This window comes from Populus alba, chromosome 12 (genome assembly GCF_005239225.2).
Source record: "Populus alba chromosome 12, ASM523922v2, whole genome shotgun sequence".
Classification (NCBI taxonomy): domain Eukaryota; kingdom Viridiplantae; phylum Streptophyta; class Magnoliopsida; order Malpighiales; family Salicaceae; genus Populus; species Populus alba.
Window position 1 is genome coordinate 13,848,585 of NC_133295.1, and position 24,120 is coordinate 13,872,704.

General features: G+C 33.3%; 3 protein-coding genes across 4 annotated transcripts; 2 read left to right on the forward strand and 1 right to left on the reverse strand.

Moving 5' to 3' along the window:
- Window positions 1-5,864: 5,864 nt before the first annotated feature.
- LOC118060620 (coatomer subunit delta) lies at window positions 5,865-11,118 on the reverse strand. 2 transcript variants are annotated; one of them, XM_035073860.2, is made up of 12 exons: window positions 11,010-11,118; window positions 10,716-10,746; window positions 10,583-10,622; window positions 9,886-10,109; window positions 9,351-9,593; window positions 9,077-9,248; window positions 8,443-8,750; window positions 7,665-7,860; window positions 7,420-7,573; window positions 6,822-6,884; window positions 6,612-6,708; window positions 5,865-6,181 (listed from the first exon to the last, which is right to left on the reverse strand). In XM_035073860.2, the coding sequence occupies exons 2-12, from the start codon at window positions 10,716-10,718 to the stop codon at window positions 6,092-6,094; spliced, it is 1,590 nt and encodes a 529-aa protein (XP_034929751.1). In that variant the 5' UTR covers window positions 10,719-10,746; window positions 11,010-11,118; the 3' UTR covers window positions 5,865-6,091. The 2 variants fall into 2 exon arrangements, with proteins under 2 accessions (XP_034929751.1, XP_034929752.1); XM_035073861.2 differs by having other exon boundaries at window positions 10,959-11,071.
- Window positions 11,119-14,151: 3,033 nt separating this feature from the next.
- LOC118060586 (MADS-box protein FBP24) lies at window positions 14,152-16,545 on the forward strand. The gene is made up of 6 exons (XM_035073817.2): window positions 14,152-14,339; window positions 15,038-15,104; window positions 15,185-15,349; window positions 15,924-15,965; window positions 16,047-16,091; window positions 16,312-16,545. The coding sequence occupies exons 1-6, from the start codon at window positions 14,152-14,154 to the stop codon at window positions 16,543-16,545; spliced, it is 741 nt and encodes a 246-aa protein (XP_034929708.2).
- A 5,056-nt stretch (window positions 16,546-21,601) lies between these two features.
- LOC118060619 (uncharacterized) lies at window positions 21,602-23,091 on the forward strand. The gene has a single exon (XM_035073858.2). It carries the CDS (start codon window positions 21,909-21,911, stop codon window positions 22,863-22,865), a length of 957 nt encoding a protein of 318 aa, XP_034929749.1. The 5' UTR covers window positions 21,602-21,908; the 3' UTR covers window positions 22,866-23,091.
- Window positions 23,092-24,120: the final 1,029 nt, after the last annotated feature.

A 24,120-nucleotide genomic window follows, 5' to 3' on the forward strand; every position in this document is an offset into this window, starting at 1 on the left:
AGTTTGATCTAGGTTATGTTTTCCCCTTTTGTATACTTAATTTTATATGCATACTAACACTTGACATTCTCAAAAGAAAAAGTTATCAAAAAATATCTTATTATTTACAAGATTGTATTATTTTATATTTAATACCGAAATAGCCTTCTAATATTACAACTTTGTTATCAGGCAAATATTACAACTTACTAAATATTAAGAAATTACTAAAACTTGATAATTTGTATCCCTTTTAGGTTTTTATCAAACATTTCATTTGCATAATCCAAATGCTACTTGTTAATATTAAATGGCATACAAATGCTGCTTGTTAACTTGAGGATGTAGGAGAAGCAAATTGTATAATAGTACTTTGGGTAAAGCATCTAATTATAGATCGATCCTCTTTCCGAAAATGTATTGAAAATTCCTGTTACATAACAGCATGTCTTCATTACATAATGTCTCCTCACGCGGTTTCTTGAGAAAGTCTGAGGTCAGTACTTGGTTTGGCATAGCAAAGATTTTGGATACATATTTATATATACTACAAGTTACAACCGGAGAACTTGCCCTGAAGCTTACAAGATATATAGAGGCAGCATTTCCACCTCTGGAATTTTATATTAGGTGGTAGAGTTTCATATAATTACATCAACAACTGCATTGATCTCAGGAAACCTTTTTTCAGAAAAGAAATAAGGTTTTCGTTCGTTGACTTCATACTTCGTTGTAGTGCACCTGACCGTCTGCGATCTGCTGAAAAGTAGCTAGTTACATTCAAGTGGTTTCTTAGACGTCGATCGATACCCTTGCTTGAAACACACATTAACCTCTTGGCAATATAGATGATTTCGTTTTTTCTTTCTTGAGATTTTGCTGTTGTCTTTAATTTTGCAGAACTTTTGAAGATCGAGATCCATAAGGTTGTCATCTTAGGGACAGTCCAGCCCTTTGATTTTGATAGAAGATCCAATGAAGATAATTCAATTGATTAAAGTCAAGTTTCGGAAGTTGCGGGATAACAAGGTAATCAAGAATGTATCAAGTTTCTTTGATGTTTCCTAGAGTTGTTTTCCATCTAAGGGTTCCACATATGATGATAGAGTTAGCCATACGACACCACAAGTAACGATGCGGATATCGATCCTTCTTGCAGTTTGTTGAAATTGAACAACGAAGAATGCCTGATTTCTTTTATGAAGGGCACAATCAAGTTTTAGAGGAAAGGAATTCCCTCAAGGACCAGTTATCTGAAGCTAATAGGAAAATAGCTGACCTTGAGAACAAGGCCAGAGCTTTCGAAGTTCAAGGAACACAACAATTCCTTAATTACCAAGTGTCTCATGGTAGGAAGGAAAAAGATGATGGCAAAGATGAAGAAATAGAGCGCCTCGAGGGCGAGCTAGGAATAAAAAATCTCCCTTGCGGATCAACAATCCGTCGGTGAGAAGGTTATAAAGCGGTTTGAGTACCACATGCAATCAAAAGACGAGAAAATACGACTGCTTAAGTATGAGCTAGCCATGAAAGATGAAGAAATGCAACGTCTTAAGGGCGAACAAGATCGAAGAGAGGAGGAATATGGCAGGCTGAGGAATACCATGCGGTCTGCTTATACCGATATGGTGAACGCAGCTACCACTCTCGACGATGCTTTTAAATTTAGAGTGAGAAATCCTCCGGAGAAAGGTATTGCTTACATGTATAAAGAAAAAGACCTCATTGGAGCTAAGGCATCGGATGAAGGTTTTATGTGGGAGCAAAATAATCAGAAATTACTTTTCTAGGTGGACTGATTATTATTTTATGGTTTAATTTTCTTTATATAAAATAAAATCAATGGGGATTCTAAGAATAATTAATGTAAAGAATATTTTTATATTTTTAATGCATTAATATATTTTTATTTGTATTGTATTTTTGAAAAAGATTTTAATGTGCTAGGTAAAAGAAAATGAATCATTAATGTAAAGTGTGTTAAGCTATATATATTTTGTTGGTTTTAATCATTTATTTATAGTTTGCACCTTGTGAATCCCAATCAAAACCGAAGCAAATCAAACTAGTGCCAAAATCGGTGGAAATAAACTAAATTAAAGAATAAATAATTTTTAGATTCTTTTATATTTTCTTTTTAGTTATTGTTATGTTTTTATAAGTTGTAGATATTATTTGTTATATAACATGAATGTTAACAAGTTAATCAATAAAAAAAATTTAAATCTTGTATAAACTAAAAATAATAATAAATCAAACAATTCAAAGTCGAACCTTCTTTTTTAATTTTGAAGTCTTATTTCTTGTTAGATCTTATCTTATACATGAGATTTTTTTATAAAGAAATCATATATATTATTATATATTTGTTTAAAAAACTATGATATTTAGGCATAAACACATGGGGATTAAACTTTAAAGTTTGGTTTGTCACTCTTGTTTGTAAAAATATCTTTATTGAATAAGAATTTTTAAAGTTTTGTCTCTTAATAAACAATTTTTTATTTGTTAGGAAGGGTTCAAGTAAAATTATATTTTCTTCACCCCATGCATTATTGATTAAAAAAAAAATACATGGATATAAGCACTTGTGAGACTCCTACATTAGTGAGTAACAAAGGTATGCACCGAGGGAGATGAGATTGGGAATTTGGGATTATTGTGAAATCGTAAAATCAGTAATAAAATCATGATTTTACCTAAATTTACATGATTTTAATCTAATTTTGTTATTTTGTTAGTTTTACTTAATTTTAGATGAAATGTATATATTCGAGTTAACTCATAATTTTAAAACCTTAATTTTCTTGTATTTTAGAGCCCTTGCACTGCCTTGTAAAAATTCAAAAGGGTAAAAAGATTTTTTAGCTAAAAAAAAAGAAACTTCCTGATCAAATTACCAAAAAGAATATATTTCTCATTGCGAAGGCCTCTCCAATATGGCAATGCACCAAACACCAAGATTCAGAAATTTGACAGAAGCGGTCGATTAAGAAATCTCTCCCTTCATCTTTATTTTTTACTAATCCCATAATCTGTTCTGTAAACATACTAATTTTTTTATTATGATTGCAAATTTACTGTAATTTTATATACTGCTTGATTATAGATTAAACATATATACTCATCTATCGTATTTTACACAAGAAGAAAGCATACGCTGCCAGGTTATGTATTTTCTCTTGGGTGACTTCCTCGCTCTCCATCCTTATCCTTATTTGGAGCAATGATTAAGCCACTCTCAATGGCGTCCCCAAAAAAAAATTGTTTCTTCAATCGCCCCTAAAAAATAAAAAGAAAAGAAGAAAATCTTTTTTCTTAATTAATAGATCGCGCCATCTATCATCAAAAGAAGTTCACTTCGCAAAACTTTTACTGTCAAGAAAGAGGACTGATCCATTGAGAACACCATTCTTGTACTGAATGGGCTGGTGCTTACCTAACTCATGAATTTGAGAGCATTTCTGTCATTTCCTTTTTTTGATTGCCATCCCAGAAGTTGCTCGGCAACTCGGAAGTAGTGGAGAGCACTTTGGCCTTTCCCATTTTTTAATTGCCACTGGAGAAGTTAATTGGCAACTTGGAGGTGCTGACGAGTGGTTGCCCCTCCTAACTTCAATATGCTTTGAATATTATAGAAATCTAAGCGAATTATGGATAAAAAAATCTTTATTGAAAGAAATCAATAATTAAAAAATTACAAGTTTAATCTCACAACTTCATTCTATCTAATTAAATTATAAGAATTAAAAACAATAAAATCAAAAGTCTTTTACTTGAGTGATATGAAATTATTCCTTTAACTTCACGAAATAAATTGAAATCTTGAGTTGTGACACTGTTCGAATTGAAATGAAAAAGAAGATTTTTTTTAATGAGAATTGTGTATGTTGGTAAACAGCTGACTTTGATGGCATTTGATTTGGTCATCACACGCATGTATAAGAGGAGCATTGCTAATATTTGTGAAGCACAAACTTGAAGATTGAAGTCCATAAGGAAGGTTTAATCTTTGCAGTTAAAGATTATTGATGAAGAAGATGATTCCATGGAAAATGAAGAAACCAGGAAAAATAAAGGTAACTATCAACTTTCTTCTTAGCATATTTGATCGCTAGCTTGCAAGATGTACTGTACGCATATAACACTAATATTTGAGTCCTGAATGATTTTTCCGAGTGACGTAATGCTCTGTTGGTAATAATCTCTTCTTTTTTTCTTTTCTTATTAATTTAACATGTATCTATGAGACCAGAATTAATGCTACAAAATCATACATAGGTGCAGTAAAATATCCCTCTCGAAATTATACATATTTTCCACTTTGTTACTAAATAGGTAGTCACAAATAATTATACGGATAACTCCTTCCAGGTTGTTGAAGATCACATTAATGAAGTTTCAGCAGAAAGAAACTCCCTCAAGGATCAAAAACCTGTAGGTAAAAGAGAAGTAAATGGCTTTGAGTACCAGATACGATCAAAGGACGAGGAAATACGAATGAAGGACATGCGACGTCTCGACCACGAGCTAGCTTTGAAGGACATACGACGTCTTGAGCGCGAGCTAGCTATGAAGGACGAGGAAATACGAATGAAGGACATACGACTTCTTGAGCATGAGCTAGCTATGAAGGACATACGACGTCTTGAGGACGATCTAGCTATGAAGGACGAGGAAATGCGACGTCTTAAGAGCCAACTAGATCTAAGAGAGAAGGAATTTGCCAGCCTGAGAAATACAATCCGGTCAGCTTGTACCGATTTGAGCAACGCAGTTACCACTGCTGATGATGCTCTTGAGTTTAAAAACAAAAGTCCTTCCAAGAAGGGAAATGAACATTTCTTTACAGAAAAAGACCTCTATGGAGCTGTGCCATCGGTGCCGAGAGGGTACCGTAGTTAAATAGATTTCAACGTTAAAATAATCCTATTGATCTATTTTGAGGGGTAGCTTTCTATTATTTAATAAAAGTATACTCGATAAATGTGTGATATATAAGAAGTTTATTTAGAAAACTAGTTATCACCACTCTACCATACTACACCACGTTGTTTTATTCCATCGAAGACATTCTGGAAAATAATCAATTTTTTTATTTTTATTTTAAAAGAAGTTTAGTTTTCTTTATCAGTTTCATTTTTATTTTTATTTTTATTTTTGTTTTTTTTTCTCAAAGGGTTTCTTCGGTTTCGTTAAATAATTGTTTGAATTTAAAAATCATAAGGTTTTTAAAATCATAAATATTTTTATGTTAAATTGTTTATGTTTATAACTTCGAGTACAAGTTCTTTTTCTATTCAAATATCATTTTTTATCTCAATTTCTTATAGATCCTACAACCATAGATTTAGTTTTTATTTTATTCTTCCGCCTTGAAAATATTATTATTTATAGTTGATGATGGATAAGAATAAATGTTATTACCGAGAATGCTAAGAATAAATATTATTACTTATAACAAATTAAAAACTGTTTTGTCTTGAGAATCCCGAGAATATACCGAGAATTCTAGCGAATTGATAGCGAGTATTTCTTGAGATATGCTAGCCAATCCCGAGAATACTAAGCGAGGGCCTCCAATGTTAAGAAATCTCTCCTTTTTTCGACCAATCCCATGACATATTTTCACCAAATCATTTCTGAAAGCAAATACGACCAAGTCAGCATGTTTCTATGCTGAACCTATGTAGAATCTATCCGGTGGCCACCTTCACAGAGATAAATTGAAATAATCTGGTGAACAGAAGTGCATTGCAGACAATAACCTAGAATTTCAACAAGTGTTTCACAGATTTTCTTTTTACCATAACAATGTTTCTCCAACTATAACTTCAAAAGACTTCAAAGTTAAACCACCTAGAACTAAAATGCAAAAAAAATCATTGTCAAAGCTGCGAAAAATTTTGCATCCAAAATAAACCGGCATACAAAGAATAGAAGTGAGGATGTAGTTACCGTAAAGATTATTTACAGTAAGAAAATAAATGGAGAGAATAAATGCATTAGATTCCAAGATCAACAATCTCAAAATTGCGTCAAATTTTACCCCAATAAACAAACACTAAACATGCAGGATATAACTCATGCTTCAGTGAAGTAGCTCTATCATTCAGGCTACTTGGTAATTCTCTGTGATCAATTGAGTCCTCTGGGAAAACTTGGGAGGAGCTCCACCCTTCAGGGGAAGGATATTAACAACCTGCGAAAAGAAAAGGAAAATGATGGGCGATGTAAGGATAATCGGAGGTAGACTAAAAGAACAAGCTTTTAATTAGCTTGAATCATTGATATTACCAACTACACAGTGGTGGGGAACAAGAATAAGGAACTGCAACAACTGGCAGTAACTGTAACTCAACAATTTCATGCAATGATGATCGCACAATTTGTCTTTATGAGCTGGCATTGACTAGATGGCTTTAATTTATATTACATGCGAATTTTATTAATCAAGTGTAAGTTTTAGATGGGAAATATTCATACAGGTGTGGAACAGCTACAATCATTAAAAAGGCCAGCAGAGGAAGATAATTCACAAATTGGAAAAACAAACATTTTACATACAGGTTGAAGTTCCTCTATTAAGGGTGGTGCAAACAAAATCACCAAGATTTTAGACAAAACCAAACCTTTAGCTCACTGTATGTGCTGGTGGCTGAAAACCGAACAGAAATGGGGAAGAATGATGACGAATCTGCTGGTGGCACAACAAACTCCATAGATCCACTGTCCAAAAATATTAAATGACACGTTATAAGAAACCCTAAAACCAGGAGTATTTTTCATATATCAAACATAGGGTATGAAAGTGATAAAAACACTCTTTAACATTTTCTTACCTGCGGTTAGAGTTATCAATGAGAAGAATGGACCATTCTAGGATGGAATTTCTGGAGTCGTACCTACAGGTTTAAGAATAATGACAAATATTGAATGACTGCTTCGACTGGACCGTGAAAAACAGGAGACAAGGGATGACATACAATGGTTATCAAATATATAATATCGCTTGGCATAAATCAATAACATCAAAAAGAATCTTCCAGAAAATCACATGACTTTTAAGGATTCCTAGGAATCTGCTGAAATCCTAGCACATAGTACTTATAACTAGGTGAGAATATATGCTTACACCTAAGGGCTTCTCACGATTACTCTCCACGTGCCTGAATGGCAATCCTTTTAATTTAATTTGCTTTGAAAAATAATTTTAAGGTAAAAAGTCCGAGCACCTCACTTTGAACAGACATCCAAATCAGATTCTAACTTTATACATTCATTAGATGAATCTCACTTTAGTTAAAGCCAAATGTTCAAAAAAGAAAGAAAAAACATCAGTATCAGATACGATTTCTACTCGCCCCAACATATAGATCCACACCGAACTAACTTCAACCTGATACATCATTAAAAGAACAGAATAGAGCAAATTCTTACCTCCATTCTCCATCAATCTGCCTAACACTTGGTGGCTCTCGAAGGGCTGGGAGAGGAACTGAGATCACAACATTTCGTAGATCAAACATTGATGAAGCTTCGTACTCGATGCTGACAAATGTTTCATTTCCAGAAACAGATGGCCAGCAATTGACTGCAATATGCATAAATTAAACATAACATTAGAACATACAACAGAAAGTGTACAGTGCTCAGATAAGCTGCTGCTTCAGATTTGTACCCACTTGTCAAGGGCACCATTGACTCATCAGCACTTTGCATTCTCCACTTCAAAAGACCAACACCTGCATCCCCAGTTTGACCAGTGGGGAAAGGTCTGGAGGGATCCCTCAACCCCAAAATGTTTTCATTAGCAAATAATTCTTTGTTCATGTTAGGATGTGTCTTGAAAATGACGCCTGGATTCCCCCCAGCTTCAATCTGCAAAAAAAACCAGGCATCATAATGTAGATAATACCAAGCATAAAAGCTACTGCAATAACTTCAAAACCAAAGCCACATATACACATCCTACTCAATATTTTGATAGTGTCATCAAAGGGTATCAAATTCTAGTAATCTGTAAATGTCAAGCGTCTATTATTAGACATAGAAACAATCTATTCATAAGAAGTTTATCCATGAGATGGGACAGTGTGATTTATTATAAAAGGTCCAACCCTTCAGCAATGTCCCACATAGCCACAGATAATATTGAAAATATCAAGGAACAACTTCATTAGATTAAGCGCAAGCATTTCACATCTTTATGTACATTATATGGTTGATGTGGAAAGATGAGCATTTTGCTACGAAACGGTAGCAAATGGAAGAAGATGGTAGAAACCCTTTTGCTCACAGATATGAGATGATGGTCATGAAATTTCACCGTAAGACATTCTTTTCACATTCACGTACAGTTTTTTTATTATTATTTATTGTTACCTAAATCATGCATGTCCACATGCGCATGCAGCCATGCACACACACAGACAGAGAGAGCCAGAGAAAGAGATGATGAACCTGAACTTGGATGAGCCCATCTTCTGGGTTAAGAATTTGAAGTGATAATTGCCCTTGAACATCAAAGTTACTCATTCCACCATCCCGTTTTAGAGTGACATTGAGTTTCTCCTCAGCAGTCAAAGTAACAGGATCAGTTGGTTGGTGAGCTGCTGCTATATGAGAACTTAACTTTGATTGCTGTGCATCTTCAACAATCATTTCACCTTCTGCTTTCAAGGATTCCAAAAACTGGTTCGCCCTTTGGTTTTTGCCGAGTTTCATGCCAAGGCCTTTAGGAGGAGCAGTGGCAGATGAAGGTTGACGACCTAGTGATGCCAGATAGATATATTAAATTAAAAGCACACTCCCCGATACTTGAACCATATTTTTCAGAGACATTTACAATAATATGCACAAAATCAGGTTGCAGCTAATGGAATTAAATAGATGAAGATATATAACCTCATGGTTAAGGAGTTTCAAACCTGGTCAAGAAAGTTCAAGGGTGAACCAAAATTTCTAAAAACTTGAAAAATACTACAAATCATAGTTATAAAAATTAGGTATCTAACAGACAGAAACCTAATCTACTAGTTATCAAAAAATCAGAAGCTACAACGGATATAGGTGGCCTAAAAAAACAGGAATAAACCTTTAGACTTGCTGGCAAATGAGTCAATATCATTGGTTAATCCAAACCCAGAGCCACTTCCAAAACCACCTCCTCCGCCACTGGAAATGCTCATATCACTAAAGCTGCTCTCAATTCGTCCAGAGCCCATTGAAGACATAAATCCTCCTTTATTACCTCTGTTCTTTTCAATCTGCAAAAATTAAATAAATAAATGAATTGAGAGATGTTGATAGTGCTTTATGCAGCACATAAATATTCTTCAGATATTCTTTGTGTAGCTATAAACAAATACCTTCATTTGGTCAATCTTACTAGCTTCTTCCTTCATACGACGCTTGGTCTCATCAATCTTATTCTGCAATAGCAGCTTGTGCAATTTCTCTTCATGACTCTCCATCTCACAGTACTGCTTAACCTGGGCAACAGTAACATTTTCCTTGTGCCCAAGAGAGATAACCTCATCAAACGCAAAGATCAGCTCAAAAGCTGTCTGACAAATACCCTCTTCATCAAGAGACATGGCATATTCAGGTACCTAGAAGCACACTTAAGGAATCAACTTAAAGCCTCTAAATGTACTTTAATGAAATGAATCTTATAGAAAGTAGCTCATGATTCAAAGTTTTTCAAATCAAGTAAGAATAGCACAAACATCACAAGATAATGAAACATGTCAGAGATGAGCATAGGTGCACAAAATGAAGGGGGATAGCCAGAAGCCAACCAGATTCCTGAGCACCCATTATAGAGCATAGAAAATTTAAAGTCCCAATATAAGAATATGAAACTGCCAAAAAAAGAGAGAGACAAACATAAGAAATAAATACCAATTTTGAGAGAAGCCTCAGAGTCTCCAAATCATCAAGAATGTTGCTCTGTTTATTTGTCACAAGCAGTAAGTACAAAGCCTCTATTGGCTGGTAAACATAACGCACATTCTCAGTCTCAATATAAGTATGTTGCTTTCCAATCCCTATCAACTTGGGAAAAGCTGCAAGAAGGCCCTCAATTCTAATCCGAGACATGTCCACAAACTGTCTTGAAACCAGCACTGCAAGGAAACTCAAAAGGTATCAAGCAAAGCAACAAAACAAAAAATGCCTCACTACAACAACACAGTTAATAATAATAAAACCAAATCAAATCCAAGGTTATAGAGCTCAACAAATGGAAGAACCTCCAACACTAACATTTTTTCCACACTCTGCTTAAATTTGAGCATTTGTGGGTCCCATATGATAAGACTCCCACTCATGGATCCAAACAGGACCCATAAAAACTCAAATCTAAACAGAAAGATGTATGTCGAATTGTAATTCCGAAGATTTGCATAACCAATTTACAACTGCTAATAAAAAACATTATCATGTGACGCGAGGTTTACAGAATTACATGCAATATAAAAATGAAAGTTAATTCAGATTAAAATAAAACACAATAAACATTGTTAACTAATTGCATTCGAAATTATATAAATCGAAATTATAAAAAAATAGCTAAAAAGAAATAGCACAAGGAACTCACCTTTACCATTCTTGCTCACTATAGAAGCCGCGAGAACAACCTACATTACAAATTAAAACCGAAATCAAAACCAAATTTTTTTAAAAAAAAAAACCTCATAATTAAATTATATTAGAGAGAGAGACTATCTTACCATCTTGATATACTGACACAGAAATGAACGCCTTCAAAACAAAATTAAATTAATCAGAATTTAAATTCCACAGATCTACGTGATTAAAGAATCGAGAAATTCAGATCTAAATGAACGGCAAGATCACCAGACAGGTCTGTTTGGTTACCGAGAAAACGAAAGAAAATTAAATGTTCAAAGTTTTAAAATCTCAGATCTGATTTGCGTTATGAGATATTGAATTGAAATTAGATGGATCAATACCCGATTTGATGTCGAGAGAGAGATCTGACGGTGGAGATAAAATTGAGTTACCTGAAATTGAAGCGGAGGGAGATATGCTGTGCTGGGGTTGTGTTTCGGGGAGTGACAGATCGAAAGTAAAGAAGAAGAGAAAACGAATTGGGTTTGATTTTATAGTGGGTTTTGGTAATGGGTTGAGCTCATAATTAAAATGTGGCCCAAGTATTCTGGAAGTTTTGGGGTTTTTTAATATAGCCTATGGGCCAATCAACATGTTTTGCGGTCCATAAATTGTTGTATGGATAATAAACAGAGATGGGTAGATTAATTCAAAATTAATGGAATTATTCAAAATATTTATAAAATTAATTGAATTGAATGATTTTATAATTCAAAAACATTAATTGATTTTTTTAATCTAAATTGAATCATTTAAACTGATACACATTGTTAATTATAGGGAAAAAAACTATTAAATTCTTTTATTTGGTTGTTAAGTGTATTGTAATTGTAATGAAAATAGGTGCCTTGTCATTTTATTATGTTATTGTCATGAAAATAGATGCATCGTTCACGCGGATTGGTTGTTTGAAGTTATTTGTTTTTTTTTTGTGTGATTTAAAAAAAATACTTAATTTTTTTATATATACCATTTTAATATATTAATATCAAAATTAATTTTAAAAAATATATTATTTTTAAATATTTTTAAATAAAAAATATTTTAAAAATAACTAGTAATTTCGAGACGGAGGAACAAAGGGTCGACATCAGCACCCTGTTAAAGTGATTATCTGCAGGTGGTTTGGTTCGGGATCATGCCGTGGCTTGTGTAGCTAGCTAAGGGTTCGGATAGGATCGAGTACCTTCGGAAGCTCGAGAATCATATATTTGAACTCGAACATCTTCTTTTTCACAAAGGACTGCCAACCCAAATCACTGTGGTTGTGGAATCTGCGAGGACCATGTGAGAGCACTGGAACAAGTTGAAGTGGACGTAAAACCGCTTCTAAATTTAGACAAACAATATGTTCATAATCTTCTTTTCTCTGGATGGTCTGATTCGGTCAATGATGGCTTTACAGTAGTCTTCCATTTGTAATTTACTTATCCTTGAAAATAAATCAAATTAATTGTAAGAAAATATATATATATACGTAAAAAAATATAGTTTTCCATTAGTACTCAAGGACCTAGCTAGGCCTACTGTGGCTCTGTTTCCATCTTTGCAGGGTGGCCTTTATGCCTCCTTAACTCAAGTCCATTCGACCTTAATTTGCTCAATTAATGTGTATATATATTATGTTTTACAAAAGAATGTGAATACATAATTGTGCGTTCAGGCTGAAAGAATACCAGCTATACATGTGTGTGTATGAACGATTATTCAATGTATAGGGTAAAATTAATTAGATACAGCTAAAACTCAAGAATTTGGCGTAAGGAGCGAGGAAAAGAAAGATTACATCTAAACAGCGAAGAAAACTCTAATTTGATAGATTCTGAACATCAATAAAAAGCTATGTACCACATAATTGTTTAAATAGTACATTAAATTAACATATCTACTAGAAATGAAATCAATCTGGAAATAAAAAATTATAAAACAGTGAGTTTTCAGTCAAATTTGAATGTGTGAAACAAAATCGACAGGTACGCACTACCTAATTATTTTATAAGAAATCAAACTCGTAGAATAAACTTATAAAATTTCAATTTAATTTAATGATTAAATTAAAAATTTTATTAGTTCCCTTGTAATTCACTTTAGTTATTGGCTTTATGACTTTTTTAATATACTCTTGATGATTATTCAAACAAAAAATTATATTAGTTTTAACTATCAAATACCATCAATTAACAAGTGTTCATTCATCTAAACAACACTACATTATACTTTATATTTCGCAACTATAAAACACATTCAACAAGACATTAAACACACATCTCTTTTTTACATATAAAAAATATTATTTTTATATTCTTGAGTTCTTACATTCTTATCCCTTGAAAAAAAAATATTAATTTAAATTTGTATCCATAAAAAAACTTATTTTATACATAGCTCAAAACTCATCAATTAAAAAAAAATCAATATCTATGAAGTTTTTGCACAGCTTCGTGAACACGTTCAGATAATAGTGCACGAATCTGGTTTTATAGGGAGGATGATATTCTTCGTGTCTAGAAATGCTAACGCGTTTTCTTTTTTCTTTCTTATTTTGACAATCCAGCCATGTTCAAAGGTCAAAAGCGAGGCTAAAATTCTAGGGCCGTTTCTCCTTTCATGGCAAAGAAGTAGATTGATTACTAATTAGAGAGTTGGGGTTATCGAGTTGTAGCAAACAAAAATAATAATTAGGACAATCTTCACTGACCACACCCACAAGAAATCAAGCATGGGAGGATTGTGCAAGAAAGTTCTGTGCCATTAGATTTAAATAAGAAGCTTTTGATTTTGAGCCATGGCATTTGAAGCGCAGTCAAACGGGTTCCAAGAGATGGAAACGAGTGCTCAGATTTTGCCAGGCATTTGCCAGGGATACATGCACCCTGTTTTTTCCACAGGGAATAGGGTTTCTTTACATGGCAAGCATGCTTGTGTTCATTCAAAACTTGGATCTTCCCTAATTTGGCAAATTTCAAAAGCTAAGGTCGCATGCATGACAGCGATGGAGTCGTTAACAGTCACAAATCACAACATGCCGTAATAATTTTGTTTGTCCATGAGAAAGCAATGGAAGACTAGGGAAGGTTATAGCATGGCCTATATATAAAGTTGATCGAACTTGAAGTTAAGGAAGCATAGACGATAAACTAAAGGTAAGAGAAAGAAAAAAAAGTTTTCCTCCTCCTCCTCCTCCTCCTCCTCTACCTCTCTGATTTTCTGATCTCTTCCATCTGCTACCAAAAACACTCACTGTCATCTTTAGGGATTTTAGAATCTAATTTTTCCACTTCTCATTACAATTAGTTCTTCATTTAATAGTTTTAAGTACTGCACATATAGCATGCATCCTAGTTAACATTTTTTTTCCCTAAATCAGAGCCCATTATTTCTAGATCTGTGCCATCAAGCAGTTTTTAGTAGTGCTAAATTTTTCTGTGTTTTTTTCCTCTTGACATTACCAGGAAATTGAGTGAGGTATACCGGAGAGGATAGGATTTCCTTTTCATAGAATTCTCCTAACAAGAGAAGAAGACAATTTGAAAAATGGGAAGAGGAAAGATAGCAATAACTAGGATTGAGAACCGCACGGCCAGGCAAGTCACATTTGCCAAACGCAGAGGAGGGCTTTTCAAGAAGACCCATGAGCTCTCTGTGCTCTGCGATGCTGAAATAGGACTCATCATCTTCTCGAGCAATGGGAAGCTTTATGAATTCTGCAATGAGTCGTCCAGGTAAAGAAGAGGAAAAAAAAAATGACCATAATGCTATACCATTAAATTTAACAAATTCCTTTAATAAATGATTTAATTTGTATCTATGTAAATCATTAATGGATTTAAGGGGGTAAGCTAATGATTTCTTGGAGCACAAATGAGTTCTTTGATGATATAACTTTACGATGAGATGAATAATATTTTCTATGAAAATGTTAGCTTTTATGCTGTTTCATCATGTTTTCATCATATGTTTTGACCGCCTTATGCTTCTTTTTTTAACCCTTAAAGTGCTCTTTCCAGTGCTGATATAACAATTTGTCTTAATTGATAAGTTTTCTTGTTAGCTCCTTTAGCCTCAGCAAGGTCCAACATTTGGCCATCCTTGACTCTCAATCTTCTACCTCCAAGTTACTATAGGTCCATACATATCACTATATATAAAGCAGCTTCATGAGGATCATCTCTGCCTTGCCACAAGTGTAATGTGACTTATGTTTAATTCTGTCTTGTAATTAATTTCTACATAATTTAGGGCTTAGCAAGCCACAAATAGTAATTGTAGAGTAGATTCCTTATTTGTGTATCGGTTGATTCTAAAAGCTTTTTTTACAAGGAATTAATTCTATATGAATATAGTCTTGTTCTGTTTGATGAAATCATATTTTACTGAGCTAATAAAAACTATCATCATTTTATATTTGACATACATGCAGCATACCACACATCATCAGAAGGTATGAGATTTCGAAAGGAATGCGTGTTCTAGAAAGCAACGACTGGGTACAAACCTTCCCTTTACCTTATCGATATGCCTCTATTAACCAGATTAAGGTTGTGATGTTTTGATCTTAATATTTTAGGAACAAATTCAGAAGGAATCGAAAAGAATCAGGAAAGAGACGGATGATCTTCAGTTGAGTGTTCGATGCTACAAAGGCGAAAACCTGAGTTCCTTGCACCATGAGGGTTTGGTCGAACTTGAAAAGCAGCTAGAGTGCTCGGTTAACAAAGTTCGAGCTCAGAAGGTATTAATTCGTTTTACCGTACTCTTCCAATCATTCGATAATAACAATACATGCCAAGCATAATTATTAGATCAAGTTTATAATCTGTCGACCTAGAACCTAACCCGGGCTGACGGGTCAAGTTTATAACTTGTCATGGGTTTCATTGCAACGATTTGAAGAGTGAACCAGATTGAGTCATAAGACTTGTGAATTAGGTCTTGGGCTGGGCCTGATAATTATAATAATTATGATGCTAATTAAGTTGAAGATTTTGATGATCTCTTGATTGGAAACAGAATTGAAGGCATTTTTGAATGCTTTATTAAGCAATGACAACATATACTAGGCCAAGAATATGCAAAAGTATGAACTAATAAAACCTGGCGAAACAAATGGGAAAAAAACAAAATATGCAATTCAATAATTCATTCCTGGTACCTCAAAATTGTTAAAGAATTGTATTGATTCTGATTGGTTAATATGCAAGTCGATCACCCAAATCCATCAAGCTTTTTCTGCATGTAAATATTCGAGTCCTAGAAAGATGTCTCAAAGTTCCAAAATCAAAACTCTCTTTATATCTGGAATGCAGCTTGAGCTTTTGCAACAGCAGGTGGACAATCTGCGAAGAAAGGTAAATCGTTTATCATCTATATCTTCCGATGAAAACTATGTTATTTTCTTGTATTACTTGCAATATTTTTTCTTGTGTTAGGAGAAAATGTTGGAGGAGGAAAATCAACAAATACAGTACCATCTGGTAAGTAAATCATTTTTTTTTCTCTTAGGTTCCATTGAGGCTTACTTACAATATTGTCTTTTATCTATATAGTTTGATCCGATAATATATTTTTAAGCATGGAAAAAAATCTTTAATTTTGATTCATCAACTCTAGTTTTCGATGAATTTATACTTGAATCACTTGACTGGCTAGCAATGTCAGATATATCACACTTTCTCTTTTGGCATTGGGATGCAGCATCATGTTACAATGTTGGAGCAACAACAGGCAGCTGCAGCAATGGTGAAGCCAATGGAACAGCAACGAATGCTCGAGCAGTTTCAGTTTTCTGATGAAGATCAGCCAATTAGTAGTCTACTTCAGCTTGCTCCGCTCCCTCCACAGTTCCAACCTTACCGTGTCCAGCCTACACAGCCTAACCTTCAAGATTTCAGTCTCTCCATCCCTGATCCCTCCAATTATATATGGTAACATATATACAAAGCATGCACTAATCTATTTATTCTTAATTTCTTGGACATATATACTTGATTAAATTATTGGATTATGTTTTGTGCAGATACATAGGTTCTGTATTTGCATGAAAAAAAGGAAGTGGGCAGGAAAAAATTAGGATGCTAAGACGCACATTACCATGGAGTTTATCATGATATATATTTTATTTTTAAGTTCCATATTGATTTTTTTTTTTCCCTTTTTTTTAGTGTGTGGCCTTACTTTTAGTGAAACTTGATTAATTAGAAGCAAAAGCTTAGTTATATGGAATTGTTAGCAAGTGAAATATTTATCAGAATTTTCTCTTTTTTAAAAAAAGAACCAGACACAAGGTTTAACATATAGGTTGAAAGAAAGGGCATGGTCATGTATTACCACCCTCTTTCTATTTATTCTTGCAGAAAGAAAGAAAGAAAATGGCAAAATCAAAAATTCCTTTTCATTTGCAATTCAGAAATGAAAAATATGAAAACCTTGATCGTTAAATCTTGCTCAAGCTAGTCGGTTAACCTAGTTTAAGTCAGGTTTCAAGTTAAATAAAGAAAGATGCTGACGGATAAAACTTGATGGACTTGGACAAATTCATATCAATATCAAGATTTAAAAAAAAAAAAAAAAAGGATACAGTTTTAATAAATAAATAAAAATTGACAGAGATTTACCTGATAATTCATTGCCCGGGATCCTTTTCCGGTCAGTCCTCCAACCAGATCTAACATCTATGCTAAAACCTAGTAAACAAAACACAATGTTACGAAAATTAACTCTAGTCGGGACGATTGATGCGCACGTTCCTCGACCACAATGCATTTTGAAGTATCATTAACTGATCTGCCTGCAGGCAGGCTGAGGGTATATAGTGTAAGAGAATACTGAAAACAATCTGGGGCATGGAGATTTGAGGGGCTTATTTGGCCCAGCAGATGATCTTGAACAGGATGTGGTTGAACCTTTGCCTGATTTTGGCGAGACCTCTTTATTTTCTTCGCCTACTAGAGAATTTAATTAAAAGAAAAGGACTCCTTTTTTTGTATTCTGGCCATTGTAGTGCTTTTTTTGAATATATATCTTGTTTGCTCCTTAGAAATCCTGCATATATACACTCAGAATGAGAGGAAGGGGAGACTCTGCTTACTTATGTTTCAGTTGATTAACACAAAGTTGTCTTTGGCAGCAAGAGCTTTCCCTTCCATCTGTTCTTACAGTTTAGTTATCAGATGTAAGTCTAAATGGGTTTTGAATATCAACTGGTTTGTGGTACAAGGAAGGAAAGATTGAAGAATGTTTTACGTAAGCTAAGGATATTTAATTTACCTAGTCAATAAATTCTTCTTTATTTTCAAATTGTTCTGAAATACCCAAATCAGGAAATTTTGATAAAAAATTAAAAAAACAAGTACAAGAAAAAAAAAGGGGATAGGAAATGCAAGACAAATAATATCTTATTTATAATCCTAAAAAGCCAAAAGCTTGTAATATTTACTGCGTGCCGTTGGGTGATCTTCTTAAAAACCCTTTTTTTTTATCTAGAAATCCTTTTAGATCTACAAAGCCCTATTATCTCTTCAAAAAAAAAAAAAAACAAGACATTTATTGACGATTATTTCCCTTTAAAATCTCTTAAGCTTTTAATGCAAGATTACAAATTAAAAGCCAATAGACAACTAATTAGTTAACTTTTAGTTAAGATTTTTATAAATAAAAATCTTTTTAAATAAAATAAGTTTAACAAACATGTCAAACTCAAAAAATTTGGGTTTCGAAGTCAACCAAACCTAAGGTAACATGGGTCTCGTAAATATGTCAGACCCAAAAAACTTGAATTTAGAAGTTAGTCAAACCCAAGATAACGTGGGTCTAACGAACATGCCGGATCCAAAGGACTTGGACTTGACAATCAACTAAATCCAAGGAAACATAAGTCTCATGAACATGATAGACCTAAAAAACTTGGATATTATCAAGTTCGAAGGCTAATGTCTAATCCTAGAAGATCCTCTACGATATAAGTATTAAAGACATGATAAATTATCATACCTCTCCATTTAGAATAATCATCATATTATGATTATAGGTGTATATAAAGTCTTTTAAGAGATCTATCATACTTATTATCTCATTAATGATATAAAAAGATATTTATCTCCTATTAATGTCGTCAAAACTAGAGGACTTCTCAATCTTTTCTTTTTTTGAAAACGACAAAGTTTAGGGGGTATAAATACCTCTTGAATTATCTAGATAAATGATTCATAACTTTTCATCTTTTGAGATAAAGATAAATAGATTTCACATCATTAATCAATTTAAAATTTTAAAACAAATATTTTAATTCTTTGAATTTAAGGCTCCTTTAAATCATTTATTATCTTTAAGTCATTTAATATTTTTCCTCTAAATATCCTGATTTTATTATTAGAGGGTCTTTAAATTCGTCCAATTAGGATTGTTTTTACAGGTATTCAAATTTATACTAGAAGCTTGGAATTCCTTAAATTAACAAGCAAAAATTCAAACACTTGAATATATTAATTAATCACTATCTCAAATACTAATTAAATTATTTTTTAGTTCCATATCTTGGATTTTGGGATATTATCCAGTTGATTTTGGTATGGTCTTTGCTAGCAACATATCACAAGGTTTACTGTGGACAGCAGCACAGACATTTGCTGAACCTGAGAGGCTCAGAAATCTTTACTGACTGACCACCATGTCCAATTGTCCATGGCGACAACATTTCTGATTAATAAATCATCAGCTGGTGAGGCTGGAGGAAACTACTTGCCGTCCAGGAGATTCAAAGCCATAAAGTCTGTGTTCTGCGAAGAGACTGTCAAGTTGTGGAAGATTGCAGGTCCAATTGCCTTTAATATAATCAGTCATTATAGTATAAACTTGTTAACCCTATATTTGTTGGCCGTTTTGGAAACATTCACCTCTCTACCGTTTAATTTCCCTTTCTGTCAGTGGCACCTTCTCTTTTGGTTTCATGTTGGGAACGGGGAGTGCATCGGAGAACATCTGTGGTCAAGTTTTTGGTGCTGGTCAAGTCGACATGTTGGTATTTACTTGCAAAGAACATGCATGGATCATCTTATGGATGATGACTCGCGTACTCCACTTGCTCGTTTGCATATTTGCTACGATCCAATCCTAAAACTTCTTGGCCAAGAAGATACCATTGCTGACCTCGCCGGAGAGAATCCACTCTTCCGGTAATCCCACATTTCTTTTCACTTGCTATCAATCTCCCCACCCAAAAGCTCCTTCAGGCCCAAATCAAGGTTAACGCGCTTGCATGGATTGGGTTTGAGGGCTAATTAACGTTGGAGACATGAACGCTGCAGAGATAAATATATATTATAATCAAACATTATATTACAATTCTGCAGATTCCACACTGCGTGTATAAAGTATAAACTTCTAATTATACACATCCAAGAGCTGCAAGATACTGTCTATGCACTGCATTTCATCCTCTTCTCATTAGGCTAATTTCCATAGTTGTTGTGTTGATAACTAATGATTATTTTGTTATCATTAAAGCAAAGTTGAGAGTGATGGCTGCAACAAATTTTTAGAAATAGAAAAAATTAATGTTAATTTGTTTTAAAAATAGTATATCACTCTTACCCTTTAATTACTATATCACACTTGCAACCTGCCAGTCGGCCGGGGGGTCGACAGAGGCCAGAAGAATGGATACGTGGACTCAACAGACCGTATATAAGAAACAGGGGCATAGGGATAAATTTTGAAATACATACAAAAAGCCCAACAAAATACGTACACAATGAATTAATTTTATTTTCTTTCTTCGAAACGAAATCGATTAAATGTTGAAAAATTGTGTGAAAACTGCAACAACTTTCTCACTTCAAGAAAAAAAAAAATGATTCTCTTCGAATTAAATTGGTACACAAATCACATCTCACAAGCAATTACATATATGGTATTATTAATATATCTCAAAGAATTAGGAGAATTCATTTAACTTAAACATGATTATGAATATAAATGGTTAATGATAAAGTTATTTGTTATTCTTTCTTCTTCAAAATTTCAAATTAATGTTGTTGAGAATTTAAGTGGTGAATCCAAACTAGCTCAGGACTTGATTAGGCTTGCGAAATAGGATCAGCCCTTCCCTTCTTGGACCATAGTTTTTTTTTTTTTTTTTTTTTTGGTGCTGACATGTTTATGATATTTTTTCTTGTGATTTAAAGTATTTTTTATTTTAAAATATATTAAAATAATTTTTTTTATTTTTTAAATTAATTTTGATATCAATATATCAAAAAAATCTAAAAATAAAAAGAAATTTATTTAAAAAAAAATAAAAAAATTTTAAGAACATATTTTGTCATGTTCCCAAACATATCTTAATACAGGCTTGTGATTTTAGCCTCTATTTCAAATAGAAATTTGTTAAAAAAAATTAAAAATTTATTTAAAATTATTTTTTAAATTATTTTGATGTGATAATATTAAAAATAAAATAAAAAATATATTATTTTAATATATTTATAAAAATATATATTTTTTTTAAAAATAATTATTATTATACTCACTCTCATGTATCTTCCTAAGTTAATGTGGCATGGAGTTCATAAATACGCATTAAACATCTGAGAACTAAAGATACCATACGTGAAAAATGGTAGAAACTCGCTTGAAAGTGACTTAAGTTAATGTGGCATGGAGTTCATAATACGCATTAAATATGTATCACTCTCAAGATGATCGCTTATATATTATTTTACCTTGCAGTTCGGGTTTTCTAAAGTATTTTTTTAGTATTTTTAAATTATTTAATAAAAAATATAATTATAAAACTCAAACTAATCTAAGATCTAGACCAAGGTTTAGAACGGCTCCTGATAAAAAAATCAAAAAAAAAAATCAAAAACTTAAAAAATACCTAGCTAATTCAAGTAAAACAAAATCATTTTAAAAGTTTTTTTTTTTTTTGAATTAATTGCCTCAAATCGATTAGTTTTTAAACTGGGAAAAATTAACTTAATGTCATCGAACTCGGACGAAAAAAAGAAGGCAAATGCTAGTTCACATGTCAAAACATGATCGCATCATTTTCACTGCACCAGATCTACCCTGTGTATGAATCAAAACCAAACAAAAAGAAAAATAAACAATCCCAAATTCACCAAATCCAATAAAGAAATTTCTAAAAGAAATCAGCTACCTTCCTTCCTTCGTTCCCTTCGCAAATTTCCAGAACCCATCATCACCGACACATCTCTTCAACCTCCTCCACCGCCTGTCTCAGTCTCTAAAAGCTTTGATCTTTCTTTCAAGAAACAGAGAAGAAGCCCACCATGGATCTTGCAACAGAAGAGCTACAATTCTTGACAATACCAGAAATCTTAAGGGAATCCATTTCAATCCCAAAACAATCACCAAAAACTTTTCAGCTAATCACCGTTGCTTTAATCTTTCCTTTATCTTTTGCAATCTTGGCGCATTCTCTTTTTACTCATCCTCTATTAGACCAAATTCAAGATCACCCATCAAGCCAAAACACTCATCAATGGACCCTTCTTTTGGTTTTTCAATTCTTTTATTTAATCTTTTTGTTTGCCTTCTCTCTTCTATCAACTGCTGCTGTTGTTTTCACTGTTGCTTCTCTTTACACTTCAAAGCCTGTTTCTTTTTCCTCTACCACGTCTGCTATCCCTCAAGTATTTAAGCGTTTGTTTATCACTTTCTTGTGGGTTTGTTTGTTGATGTTGGTTTATAATTCTGTTTTCTTGCTCTTCTTGGTGATTTTGATTGTTGGTATTGATATTCAGAACACCCTCTTGGTTTTGTTCTCCTTGATGGTGATTGGTGTGCTTTTCTTGGTTGTTCATGTTTATATAACTGCACTTTGGCATTTGGCTAGTGTGGTTTCTGTCTTGGAGCCAGTTTATGGTCTTGTTGCTATGAAAAAGAGTTACGAGTTGTTGAAAGGGAAGATTCGAGTGGCCGGTGTTCTTGTTTTTGGGTATTTGTCTATTTGTGGATTGGTTTCTGTGGTTTTTGCAACTGTTGTGGTTCATGGTGGAGATAAATATGGAGTGTTTACAAGGATTGTTGTTGGTGGTTTCTTGGTTGGGGCTTTGGTGATTGTGAATTTGGTGGGATTGCTGGTGCAAAGTGTGTTTTATTATGTTTGCAAGAGTTACCATCATCAAGGGATTGATAAGACTGCCTTACATGAGCATCTTGGTGGGTATCTTGGAGAGTATGTGCCTTTGAAAAGCAACATTCAGATGGAGAACTTGGATGCCTGAGCTGGTGGAAACACAGAGGAAGACAGAATTGGCATCATTAGTAAGCTGTTATGTATGTAATATTTGAGATGGTTGTGTGGAAACTTGTTTAAATTGGCCTCCTTTTCTTTGAGAATGTGTATCAGACTGTCAATTCAACGATGATACTATGTTCTTTATTCCACTGGTTGAAATTGCTTACCATAGTTCCTGATTAATTTTATTTATTGGTTGTGTTGCTTTAGTATGATATAGAGTTGATACTTTGTGGCTTATAGTTTCGTGTTTGAATTAATGGCTTGTGTTCAGTTGATGGTCGCAATAAGAAACAGGTTATGCTTGTCTCTTTCAGTGTTGGAATTTCCATTTTTTGGATTTAGTCATTACAAAGTTTTACACTAGCTTGACTTGTTGGCGGTCCTGTGATTGGCTTGTTGATGATTTACTGATAATGTTTGATTCCTTGACATGGCAAAGTCCAAGGACTTGGTAATTTTTTTTTTCACCATTCCATTATCATGTCTTATGACTATAACGACAGGACTAAGCTTTGATCGATGCCCCTTGTTTAAAGATTTAAACAAGTTCATCTTGAAGCTTGATAACGCCATTTTCTTTCTTTTGCCCTCATTTTCTTGGTTTCTTTTTAGTTTTGGATCTTGTTTTGGTTGTGAGGTGAGACTTCTTTTGAACATCGTATAAGTGGAGGCCTTTTCCCCTTCACCCTGTTTAATTTCAATGACTATGCAAGGGTGAGTGGGGGGGAATGGTCGTGTATTCAGCTGCATGTCACTGCTATTTAGAAGCAGAAGTCTTTATGGAATTATAGTTTGTTATGTTTATAAGTGATCTACAAACCATATTTAAGCTATCTTACATCATTGTCTCGCCCCAAGGTGTTCCTCAAAAGGTTCCCACTATATTCTCTCTGTAGAGGTTTTATTTTCTATCTTTTTAACGCTTTGTCTTGAGGTTTTTTCTGGGGTTCTTGGTAATTGTCTTTGGTTCTTGGGATCTGGTAAAAATGGCGTTTTGGACATTTATGTTAATGGGTTTTGTTTCTTTCGTACAGCAGTAGTTTGAGGTTTCGAGGCATGTTAAAATTATTGTGTTATTATGATTAAAATATTTTTTATTTAAAAATATATTAAAATAATATTTTTTTATTTTAAAAAAATTATGTTTAAGATTAACACATTAAAACAATTTAAAAATATAAAAAAATTAATTTTTAATAAAAAATTTAATTTTTTTAAAAAAAACATAAGGCTAAACA